Source organism: Pleurodeles waltl, chromosome 12, assembly GCF_031143425.1.
Source record: "Pleurodeles waltl isolate 20211129_DDA chromosome 12, aPleWal1.hap1.20221129, whole genome shotgun sequence".
NCBI lineage: Eukaryota > Metazoa > Chordata > Amphibia > Caudata > Salamandridae > Pleurodeles > Pleurodeles waltl.
This window is the reverse complement of record NC_090451.1, coordinates 219,104,618-219,115,514: the sequence shown is the minus strand read 5'-3', so window position 1 is coordinate 219,115,514 and position 10,897 is coordinate 219,104,618. Positions and strand designations below refer to the sequence as shown.

General features: G+C 46.8%; 1 protein-coding gene across 1 annotated transcript in view; it reads right to left on the bottom strand.

Moving 5' to 3' along the window:
- Window positions 1-433: 433 nt before the first annotated feature.
- The window catches only part of LOC138267109 (EP-cadherin-like), a 52,653-nt gene continuing 42,189 nt past the window's right edge, over window positions 434-10,897 (bottom strand). The window contains exons 4-5 of the mRNA XM_069215958.1: window positions 10,600-10,728; window positions 434-1,192 (exon numbers count right to left, since the gene is read on the bottom strand). Of these exons, the coding sequence (XP_069072059.1) occupies window positions 1,184-1,192; window positions 10,600-10,728 (138 nt within the window). The 3' untranslated portion in view covers window positions 434-1,183. The remainder of the gene's footprint in view (window positions 1,193-10,599; window positions 10,729-10,897) is intronic.

The window sequence follows — 10,897 nt, the reverse complement described above, 5'->3', positions numbered from 1 at the left end:
GGTCATGAAGGCAAGGTACATTGGGCAGTGCTTTGCTATGGTATATTTGCCTATAAAATGAAGATTGATCCACCCTACCCAGCCTTTCCCATACTGACACTAACTGAGAATATTAATAATATTGGCCCAATCTCAAATTCTCTAAGAAAACATACTCTTTCCAGAATTTTAACCAATGAGTTGATTAGTACAACTGGCCTGTAACATCTGAGATCTCTTCTGTTTCCCTTTTTAAATAAAGAAACTATGATCAATGTGAACCATGAGTTAGGCATCTGGGTATAATAAAGGTTATTAAAACAACTAGCCACAAGTTGTGCCCACAATTGAACATTGCATTCTGTTACGTCAGTGGGCATCCCATCTTGATTTATGGCTTTGGTCACTGCTTCTAATGTAAAGAAATTCCATGTCATGAACTGCCTGTTAAAGAAGTCATCATATGGCCTGGGCAATGCGACAAAAAAGCCATAAAAGCAAACTTCATGCAGACAAATGACTGTCCCCAGATGGAAATGTCCTGCCTCATAGAGCTAGGAAAACCCCTTTGCTTAAGGTCAGGCATTAGTCACTTTCATATTAACAACATTAACAGCAATGTCTTGGTACAGGATCAGTCACAGCTTTTATACATGAAACGCAGAAGTAATTTGGGTCAGAGATCATGAGAATGTTCATATTGATGGTAAGATAATGGATTCACTTCATTCAAATGGGTGGACCAGGATAATAAAACATATTTGGCTGAAAGAAATGAAAAAACTAAGATATTCTAATGAAGATGCAGAAAACTGGCACTGACAAACTGCATGACAGAACTAATGTTCATTAAAACTGGAGCCAAAACGAAGCCATGGTTGCGATACATGCAAATGCCTCTAGATCTCGATGCATCCACAAGATGTAATTGCTCAGTTGTCGATCATTCAGCATTGTCTCCAGTGGAAATAAAGGCACTGATTGAAAGTTTGAGGAAAACCAAAGTGCCCAGGAATGAACTCTCCAACTAGTCCTCTTCTCCTTTGTACATATTAGCCAGTTTGTCAGGCAGTCGTAGTCCAGTTCATTGTCGGAATTGGAGAAGTTCAGAGAGCTGAGGGAGATAGCTTGCCAAGCATTGTTCTCATAGTCCAACACCAGACAGGAAGTCATATGGTGGGGCTGTGGAGTCATTGTCCGCAGCCTACTCGTTCTGGACGGGTAAAAAATATAACAGAAGTCAGTCTTATGACCTTCACAGCCAAATCTTGCGGTTGTAGTTGCTATTTATTTTCTTTTTCATTTGATTGTGAGGACTATCTTTCCTTTACGTGCACCAGGGTTTAGCACAAAAGTACATTTGATCAAGAGATGCAAAATAACAAAACATTCCAAGTATGCCTAAAATGTTTTTCAGACCCTCAAATGCACTAAATTATAACACAACCCTTTACAAAAGACATTACACGTACAATCACAGCACAGACATGCTATACAGCTGGGTGTAAATACAGTCACTACAGCGCTGCCCACCAACAGCACACATGAAGAAATAATCCCAAGCATACCTATGAAGGCATCAAAGCACAGTGGCTACTCTCAGCTACTTGTCACACATACATTTGCCAAGCAATTGACAACACTGCCAACTAAGGAAAAAAGTAAACAAGTTGGTACAGTCCTTTGCCTTCCGCCTTCCCACATGAAACCTCAAATCTCTTCAGAACTAACATATTCATTTTACTGCACACACTTATTTGCAGTACTCCGAATGAGACCATCATATGTGATGGAATGTTTTTGATAGTTTTATCCTCGACTACTTGAAGGCACTGAGATGCTATACATGGTGCCAATTGACAATACTATGCTCATGATTCTTAACCAGGGTTTTAAGAAAGTCTTACTTTTTCTTACCATTTTAATTTGTGTATGACTGTACTGAGTAATGTATACAATCAATAAGCAAACACCACCACTATAACAATCTGAGTCACGAGGAGCACTTCCATTTACATTCATCCTGTCTGCAGGCAAAAATGAAAATGTTGTCATTTAGTATCCTAATTTGAATTCCAATAGAATACCAGTTTCACCACCCCACCATCAGAGTTTCTGGCTGGCTAACACAATTCCCAAAAAAAGACACAAGGCAGCCACGGAGTAGTAAGCAGGGAAATACACTTGAAGGGTCTCCCAAACACGCTCCGTCCACAAGCACGCCATTGAACTATGGACCTCCTGGACTCCACCGCACCAGACGTCGCCTTCATCACTGAGACCTGGATGAATGCCTCCTCGGCCCCGACATCGCCATAGCCATCCCCGACGGCTACAAGATCGCCAGGAGAGACCGCACCAACCTAGTCGGAGGAGGAATCGCCATCATATTCAAGGACTCCATCAACGTCACCACTTCCACCGAAGACACCCCCCCTCGCCGCCGAACACATGCACTTCCAGATCCACACTGACCCCAGGACCACCCTTAGAGGAACTCTCATCTACAGACCCCCTGGACCACGTGCCCTCTTCAGTGAATCCATCGCGGACTTCATCTCCCCGCACGCCCTAGCCTTGCCGGACTACATCCTCCTCGGAGACCTCAACTTCCACTTGGAGCAGAACAACGACACCAACACCACCACCCTGCTCGACAACCTCGGTCTCAAGCAACTGGTGAACACCCCCACCCACATCGCCGGACACACGCTCGATCCCATCTTCTCCGCCAGCAACCACGTATCCTTCAGCCACTCCTCCGTAATACACTGGACCGACCACAGATGTGTCCACTTCACCTTCAGACGCAAGACTCTCCACCTCCGCACACAACCCATCCCACGCAGACATTGGAACAAAATCTCCACGGAACAGCTACTCTCCACTCTAAACTCTCAGCCACAACCAACCTACCATCTCCACCGACGCCAACAACGCAGCCCTCAGCCTCACACAATTGATCACCAACTGCGCCGACAACCTCGCACCCCTCAGACTCCTCCCTAGATAGACCATCGCCAAGAAACCTCAATGGTTCACAGACACCCTCAAGGAATCCCAAAAAACCTGCCGTACCCTCGAGAAAGCATGGCGCAAAGACCACACTGCAGAAAACATGTCCGCCCTCAAAAACGCCACCCGCGAACACCATCAGCTGATCCGCGCCACCAAGAGGGCATCCTTCAAAGACAGACTGGACAAGAACACTCACAACAGCAAAGAACTCTTTAACATCGTCAAAGAGCTCTCCAATCCCAACGCCAACTCCAACTCCATCACGCCCTCACAAGATCTCTACAACTTCCTCGCTACCTTCTTCCATCGAAAGATCACCGACCTTCACGACAGCTTCGGCCCTCAGACCCAGCCTGCCACCACGAAACCCACAGCCTCAGCCGTCACCCTCAACGCCTGGACCCACATCAGCACGGAAGAGACCAAAGCTACCATGAACACCATCCACTCCGGTGCCCCCTCGGACCCCTGCCCCCACTTCATCTTCAACAAAGCCGACGACATCATCGCCCCCCACCTCCAGACCATCATCAACAGCTCGTTTGCTTCTGTCACCTTCCCCGAGAGCTGGAAACACGCGGAAGTCAACGCTCTCCTGAAGAAACCTACGGCAGACCCCAACGACCTGAAGAACTTCCGCCCCATCTCGCTCCTCCCCTTCCTGGCCAAAGTCATCGAGAAGACCGTCAACGAGCAACTGACCAAATTCCTTGAAGACAACAACCTACTCGACCCCTCCCAGTCCGGATTCCGAGCCAACCACAGCACTAAAACCGCTCTCATCGCAGTCACTGATGACCTCAGAACTCTGATGGACAACGGAGAAACAGCAGCCCTCATCCTCCTCGACCTCTCGGCCGCCTTCGACACCGTCTGCCACCGAACCCTAATATCCCGCCTCAGCTCCACCGGTATCCAAGGACAGGCCCTGGACTGGATCACCTCTTTCCTCTCTAACCGCTCCCAAAGAGTCTACCGCCCGCCGTTCCGCTCGGACCCCACCGAGATCATCTGCGGCGTCCCACAGGGATCCTCGCTCAGCCCGACTCTCTTCAATGTCTACATGAGCCCACTCGCCGACATCGCACGCAAACACAACATCAACATCATCTCCTAGGCCGACGACACCCAGCTGATACTTTCCCTCACCAAGGACCCTACCATCGCCAAAACCAACCTGCAGGACAGAATGAAAGACGTCGCAGAATGGATGAAACTCAGCCGTCTGAAACTGAACTCAGACAAAACGGAAGTCCTCATCCTTGGAAACACCCCGTCCGCCTGGGACAACTCTTGGTGGCCCACAGCCCTGGGCACCACACCTACCCCCTCAGACCACGCATGCAACCTCGGATTCATCCTCGACCCACTTCTCACCATGACCAAACAAGTCAACGCCGTATCGTCTACCTGCTTCCTCACTCTCCGCATGCTCCGAATGATCTTCCGCTGGATCCCCGCCGACACCAGAAAAACTGTGACCCACGCCCTCGTCACAAGCCACCTGGACTACGGAAACACCCTATACGCAGGAACCACCACAAAACTCCAGAAACGTCTTCAGCGAATACAAAACGCCTCCGCTCGCCTCATCCTCGACATACCCCGCAACAGCCACATCTCCGCCCACCTGAGACACCTGCACTGGCTACCCGTCAACAAAAGGATCACATTCAGGCTCCTCACCCACGCACACAAAGCCCTCCACAACAAGGGACCCGAATACCTCAACCGTCGCCTCAGTTTCTACACGCCCACCCGTCAACTTCGCTCCGCCAACCTGGCACTCGCCGCCATCCCTCGCATCCGCCGCACAACGGCAGGTGGGAAATCCTTCTCCTACCTGGCGGCCAAGACTTGGAACTCCCTCCCCGCCAACCTCAGGACCACCCAGGACCACCTCGCATTCCGGAGGCAGCTCAAGACCTGGCTCTTCGAGCAGCAGTAACCCCCTCCCATAGCGCCTTGAGACCCTCACAGGTGAATAGCGCGCTTTATAAATATTATTGATTGATTGATTGAAACATATCAAGCGTGTTCACCAGTCATAGTGTAATAAGGATGTTAAGTTGGCCTGAATCATGGTCATAACTGCAATAAGCAGTGATTAATAAAACATATACAATTATCATGTAAAGCCAATAAAAACATTTAGCAGAAATAAACTGTTGGCATTACACTGTAGTGCTCAGAATAGCCCCTAAAGGACACCACAATGAATATAGCATTTGTAAGAAGCATGGTCATGTAACCATATAGTTAAACCCCAGAGGAAATAACCACATGAAAAGAAAATGTCAGAAAGTAATGCACTGTAACCATATGTCTAGCCCCTAGAGGACATAGTGCATTACACATTTTTAGGGCTAGCAGGCCTTCTGCAATAAAATTAAAACATGGCCTTTAAAACACAAACTATTCCCAGCTGTAAAACTAAATTTACAACCCTGAGAGTGCTTAAAAAGACATTGAATGGTGGGAGAGGTTATTATTTCGGGGTCCCTATTAACCTAGTGTGGGGACCTAGGCAAGATGTAGACAGAAAGAGCGCGTTGTGGTGGACGTTTTGAAGGTGGTCCCATTGTCCTAGGACCACCACAGGCTGAGTTATGAGCAAAAAATGTTTTGTGTAAGTACTGCCCTGTAAAGCATTAAGGGTGAGTTTCCATGCTGCGACTATTGTACTACGTTGATATGTTGACTGTAATGCTTAGAACAGACCCTAAGGACACAATGAAAATAGCATTTGTAAGAGACATGGTCATGTAACCATAGAGTTAGACCCTGGAGAGCATAACGACATGAAAAGAAAATGGCAGAAAGTAATGCAGTGTAACCATATATTTTGCCCTTAGATTGCATAGTGCTGTGCATATTTTCTGAGCTAACAGGCCTACTGCAATGATATTACAAACAAGGCCCTTAAAACACAAACTACTCCCAGCTGTAAAACAAAAATTACAGCCATGAGAAAGCTTAAACAGACACTGAATGGTGGGAGGGCTTATTATTTTGGGGTCCCTTCAGCCTGTGGTGGTAATAATAACCACTAACCTAGTGTGTGGACTTAGAGATGATGTAGACAGAAAGAACACGCTGACGTGAATGTTTTGGTGATGGTCCCATTGTCCTAAGACCAACACAAACTGAGTTATGAGCAAAAATGTTTTCTAAAAGTAATGGCCTGCAAAGCATTATGGGTCGAGTTTCCCAAGTGTAGTGAATATTGTAGTATTGGCTCTCCTGCTGTGTCGGGAGAGCCGCTTTGAGGATTTCTGTGTTTTTTTAGGTAAAGCATTTATCAATTACAAGTGTTTTTGTGAAAGCTATGGAGCGTGAAGGGGAGAGCCAAAAGAAATGACTCTGATTAGGTAACAGTGTGAACAATGTGACCAACGCTTCAATGGATCAATAGAAAAGGGACCGGGAGATTACAGGTCCAGTGTACAGCCTCCCAATGTAAACGTTATGAATTTAGGAGTACACTGTTCCTATCTAGAAAATTTAATAGGGTGAAAAAATATATATATATATACAGGAGCAAGAACCCTCATGCATCACAATGGATGACTGGCTTCATCAATGGGACAGCTCCTCGTTAGGCTGGTACTGCAATGCGTAACGGGCTCCCCCCATGGGGGAGCTCTTAACCGGGGTGCTCAAATAGTCGCACATCCAAAAGTATTTGTTTAGATAGGGTGCCCAATTCGAAGAACCCAAATATAAATGAAGTGAATAGAACAAATTAAAATTGGTTCATCATCAACAAATATCACTCATAATTTTAATCAGTTTTATGTGATGAAGACCAAGATTAAAAACAAGACAGAGAGTCGGGGTGATGAATAATGGTCACCCACTCTCAAAAAACGAGGATAGACACTATACGGTATCACTCTATAGCAGGTCTACATGTTTCGTGTCGGAGTGGTCCAGCCGGATCCTATGACGCTTCTTCAGGACCAAAAGGAAATCTACTCCAAAATGCCAGAACTACTATTCAACAATGTTTAGGAATAAGTAGTCACTTACTTAGTTCTACTCGTACAAAAAAGTTCGCCCATCCCCAATTTCAGGATAGTGCTTAAAGGATCACGGTCAGGAAGAGGAACTAATATTCTATCAGACCTGCTGTTGTGGAATGCTGAGGCCAGTCCAACCGTGAGCAAACCTTGGGGGAGGGAGGGTTTCCGTGCCTCACTTGCCTTTCTTTTTCCTGCAATATATACCCTCAATACCCCTGATGGTCTGTTTGCACTGTGAGCGCCATGGCCGCAAAGGAGCATGAAGGGGAACGACAAAAGAAAAAAATAGTTTGCCCATGCTGAAGTATATCCTCAAATGTGCAATAATCCATGTAACAGGGTCAGTCTGTAAAGCGGTAACAAAACCGCCCCAAGAAGGGACAAATGCAAAGCATTTACCAAATACATCAATGGATTGCGTGCTCGACCTAAAAATGAGGGCAAGGAAATATAAGCAAATATGTAGAAGGTGAGATACTCCTCGACTGCTCACATCTGGAATGGTTAAGGGTGTGGTCAGAAAGCAGAAGTATTCTAAATTCTGAATCTGGTCAGTGTCAACTCTAGAGCAGAACATCCTCTGGGCCACTGAGAGAAACCTATACAATGGAAGGAAAGAAAAGGGCCAACCCCATTCCAAACCCATTTGGCAGCATAACTGGGATACAGCCCAATAAGTGTGTTAAACCACAAGGTATTAGTGAACCTAATCGAGCATGAAGACCACTGCATTAGTCTGTTAATGCAGAGACGTTATTTACCAGGTGCAAGCAATTTCTGCTGTAATGGGGGAAACACTCCATTAGAAGGCATCTCTCTACTACCCTCGTCCTCGACACCATAAAATATATTTGGTAGAACAAAAATAGGACTAGTGATGCTTGCAACATCATGCAAATTAAGTATATGTAGCAAACGAGTTTTGAGATGAGATAATCTGGTTTTAATTCAAATTGTAACTACCAGACACCGCCTTTTCTTGCCACTCCCAAACAAGGGCATGTAAGCTCAAGCAGGCCACGCCTCCTTAGAACCTTTGTCCCTTTAATCTTCAAAATAGTGTTAAAGTAAAGCTCACCTTTGCCAGGATGAAATACTAAATATACTTGAGAGCTGGTTTATTCGCCAGACAACGTTCCCCAAGCCATTCACACAAAGATGATTATCAATCTGCTATCAGGACTCAGCCTCCCTCCCCCTTTATAATGTGTGTGTTCCATCTCATGATTACTCCTGGTCTGTCTGACCAGATAGCAAACCGAGGAGCACCCTTCCTAGTCTGATGCATGGAAATACACACAAACCCTCACTTGAATGATGCCTGGAAAATGTTGTGCATGTTTGGGAAGCACACTAGCTCGGTGACCAAGTAAATGTTTCTGAAAGAGGAGGATGCAGACCCCATTTTCTAATAACATTCATAAGACAAGACATGCCTGAAGCAAGATCAGTATTTTCCTCCATTATTACTGCAGGAAAGTACCCTCTTTTTTACATGGTTTCCCCCACTTTTTGCCTGCTGTCAGTGTGTTTTGACTGTGTTTACTGGGATCCTGCTAACCAGGACCCCAGTGACTGTGCTCGCTCCCTCTACATTTGGTTGCTTATGACTTAGCACTCCCCACAATTGGCAAACTGGTGCCCCCATATAAGTCCCTAGAATATGGTACTTAGGTACCCAGGGCATTGGGGCACCAGGGGTTCCCCATGGGCTGCAGCATGTGTTGTGCCACCCGTGGGAGCCCATGCAACATGTATCTGCATGCCTGCCTTAGCAGCCTGTGTGAAAAGGTGCATGCTCCCTTTTCACTACAGCTCACTGCACCAGGTCACTGTAAGTCACCCCTGTGGCAGGCCCTCCTTGTCCAGAGGGCAAGGGGTAGGTACCTGTGTGTGAATGCACCCTTGAATGATTAGGGGTGCCCCTATGAACTCCAGCTCCATTTCTCTTGACTTTGTAAGTGAGTGGAGGCCATTCTACCTGTCACCTGGACACAGGTCACTTACCTGTGTCCAGCTACATAATGGTAACTCCGAACCGGGGCATGTTTGGTATCAAACATGTTGGAATCATACACCAATACTGTTGCCAGTATTGGTTGTATGATCCCATGCACTCCGGGAGCTCCTGAGAGGACCTCCAGCATTGCTCCTACCAGTCTTTCAGGGTTTTCCAAACAGCCCGCACTGCTGCCACCCTCCAGAAATGTTTCTGCCCTCCTGCTGCTTGTCCAGCTCAAGCAGAGGAAGGCAGAACAAAGGATTTCCTTCGGGAGAGGGTGGCAATACCCTCTCCCTTTGGAAATAGGTGTTCCCTGGCTTGGGAGGGGTAGCCTCCCCAAGACACCCGGTATGCTTTGAAGGGCATGCTTGGTACCCACCTTGCATAAACCAGTTTGCACCAGCCTCCAGCACTCTTCCCTGCAAATCCCAGTCCCCTGCCTGCTGCTCCAGCGACATTGGACTCCTCTCAAAGTGTGCTTATAAGACCTCACTGCGACTCGTGTGCCAGCTGTCTGTGGGTCGCCTTTGGGGGCTGCCTCCTCTTCTTGTGACTCTCCCAGCTGCTGAGGGTCACCTCAGACTCCCTTCCTTGGGTTGAGTCCCCCGGACCTTGCTGGTCCTCTTCTGCCTTGCAAAACCGTCTTCTCTGACTCGTGCATTTGCCAAGGCCTGTTGGTGGTTTTCCAACACCACTGACTAACTGCATCACGACTGCCGGTGTGGGGCACCACTTGCATACCTTCTGGAACTCCTCTTCTGCTCCAGTGCTGCACTGCTGACCTTCTTCATCTACCGTCAACCTGGTCCTGCCTCTACAGAAGGGTGGGTAATGGCTCCTGCCACAGCCGGACACTCCAACTCGAACTGGTCTTGGTCCCCTTCTTTTGCAGGTCCTCTTCTGTCAGGATCCACCTTTAGTTTCTTTCAGTCTTGTCAGGGGCTCGCACAATCCCTTTCCAAATTTCGCCTGTGGGTTTGGGGGAAAACCCAGGTACTTACCGCTTCTCTCCTGGTCGCTGGGGGTCACCCTGGTATTTAACTATTAGGGTTCCTGGTTTCTCCAGCTCCCCTCTACTGATTCCACTCCTTTGGGTATGGGACTGTCTTTCACATTCCACTTTCTTAGTATATGGGTTGGTCTCCCCCAAGTGCCTTCACTATTTGCTATTGCTTTCTATGCTAATCACTGATTTCTAATGGGTACATAATAGTGTGTTTACTCACCTCCTAGAGAAGTATTGTCTATATAGTATTTTAGTATTTGTTTTACTATAATAAAGTACCTTTATTTTTGTAACACTGTGTGGTTCTTTCATGTGTGTAAATGATGTGTGACTGTAGTGGTATTGCATAAGCTTTTCATGTATCCTAAATAAGTCTTGGCTGCTCATCCACAGCTCCTCTAGGGACCCTGGCTTCCTAGACACTGCCTGCACCTCATTAATAGGGGATACCTGGACCTGCTATAAGGAGATAACACCATAGGAGCTCACCACACACCAGGCCAGTTTTCACAATTACACTGGCTCAAAACTGGCCACCCTACTAATAATCTCTGGAGTAGTCTACTTACCACATAAATGCAGTTACTAATCTCACCAGGGTCATCATTCGGAGGAGCAGCCATAAGGGTAGGGTCATCATTACACAGGATTTCAGGTCGTGAATCAAGCCTTCGGTGGAGATGGTTGAGTTTATAGCCCTTCAAAAGAGGAAATCATTCAAAGGAAATCCAACACAATTAAGTCTTAACACACAATGGCATGTAATTGAAGCACATTCACAATTATAAGCACGACTTTTTTAAAGGCTGTGAATTAAATGGCTTTCATGAGAGAGTAATTATGGTCTCTGTAATGACATCACTACCA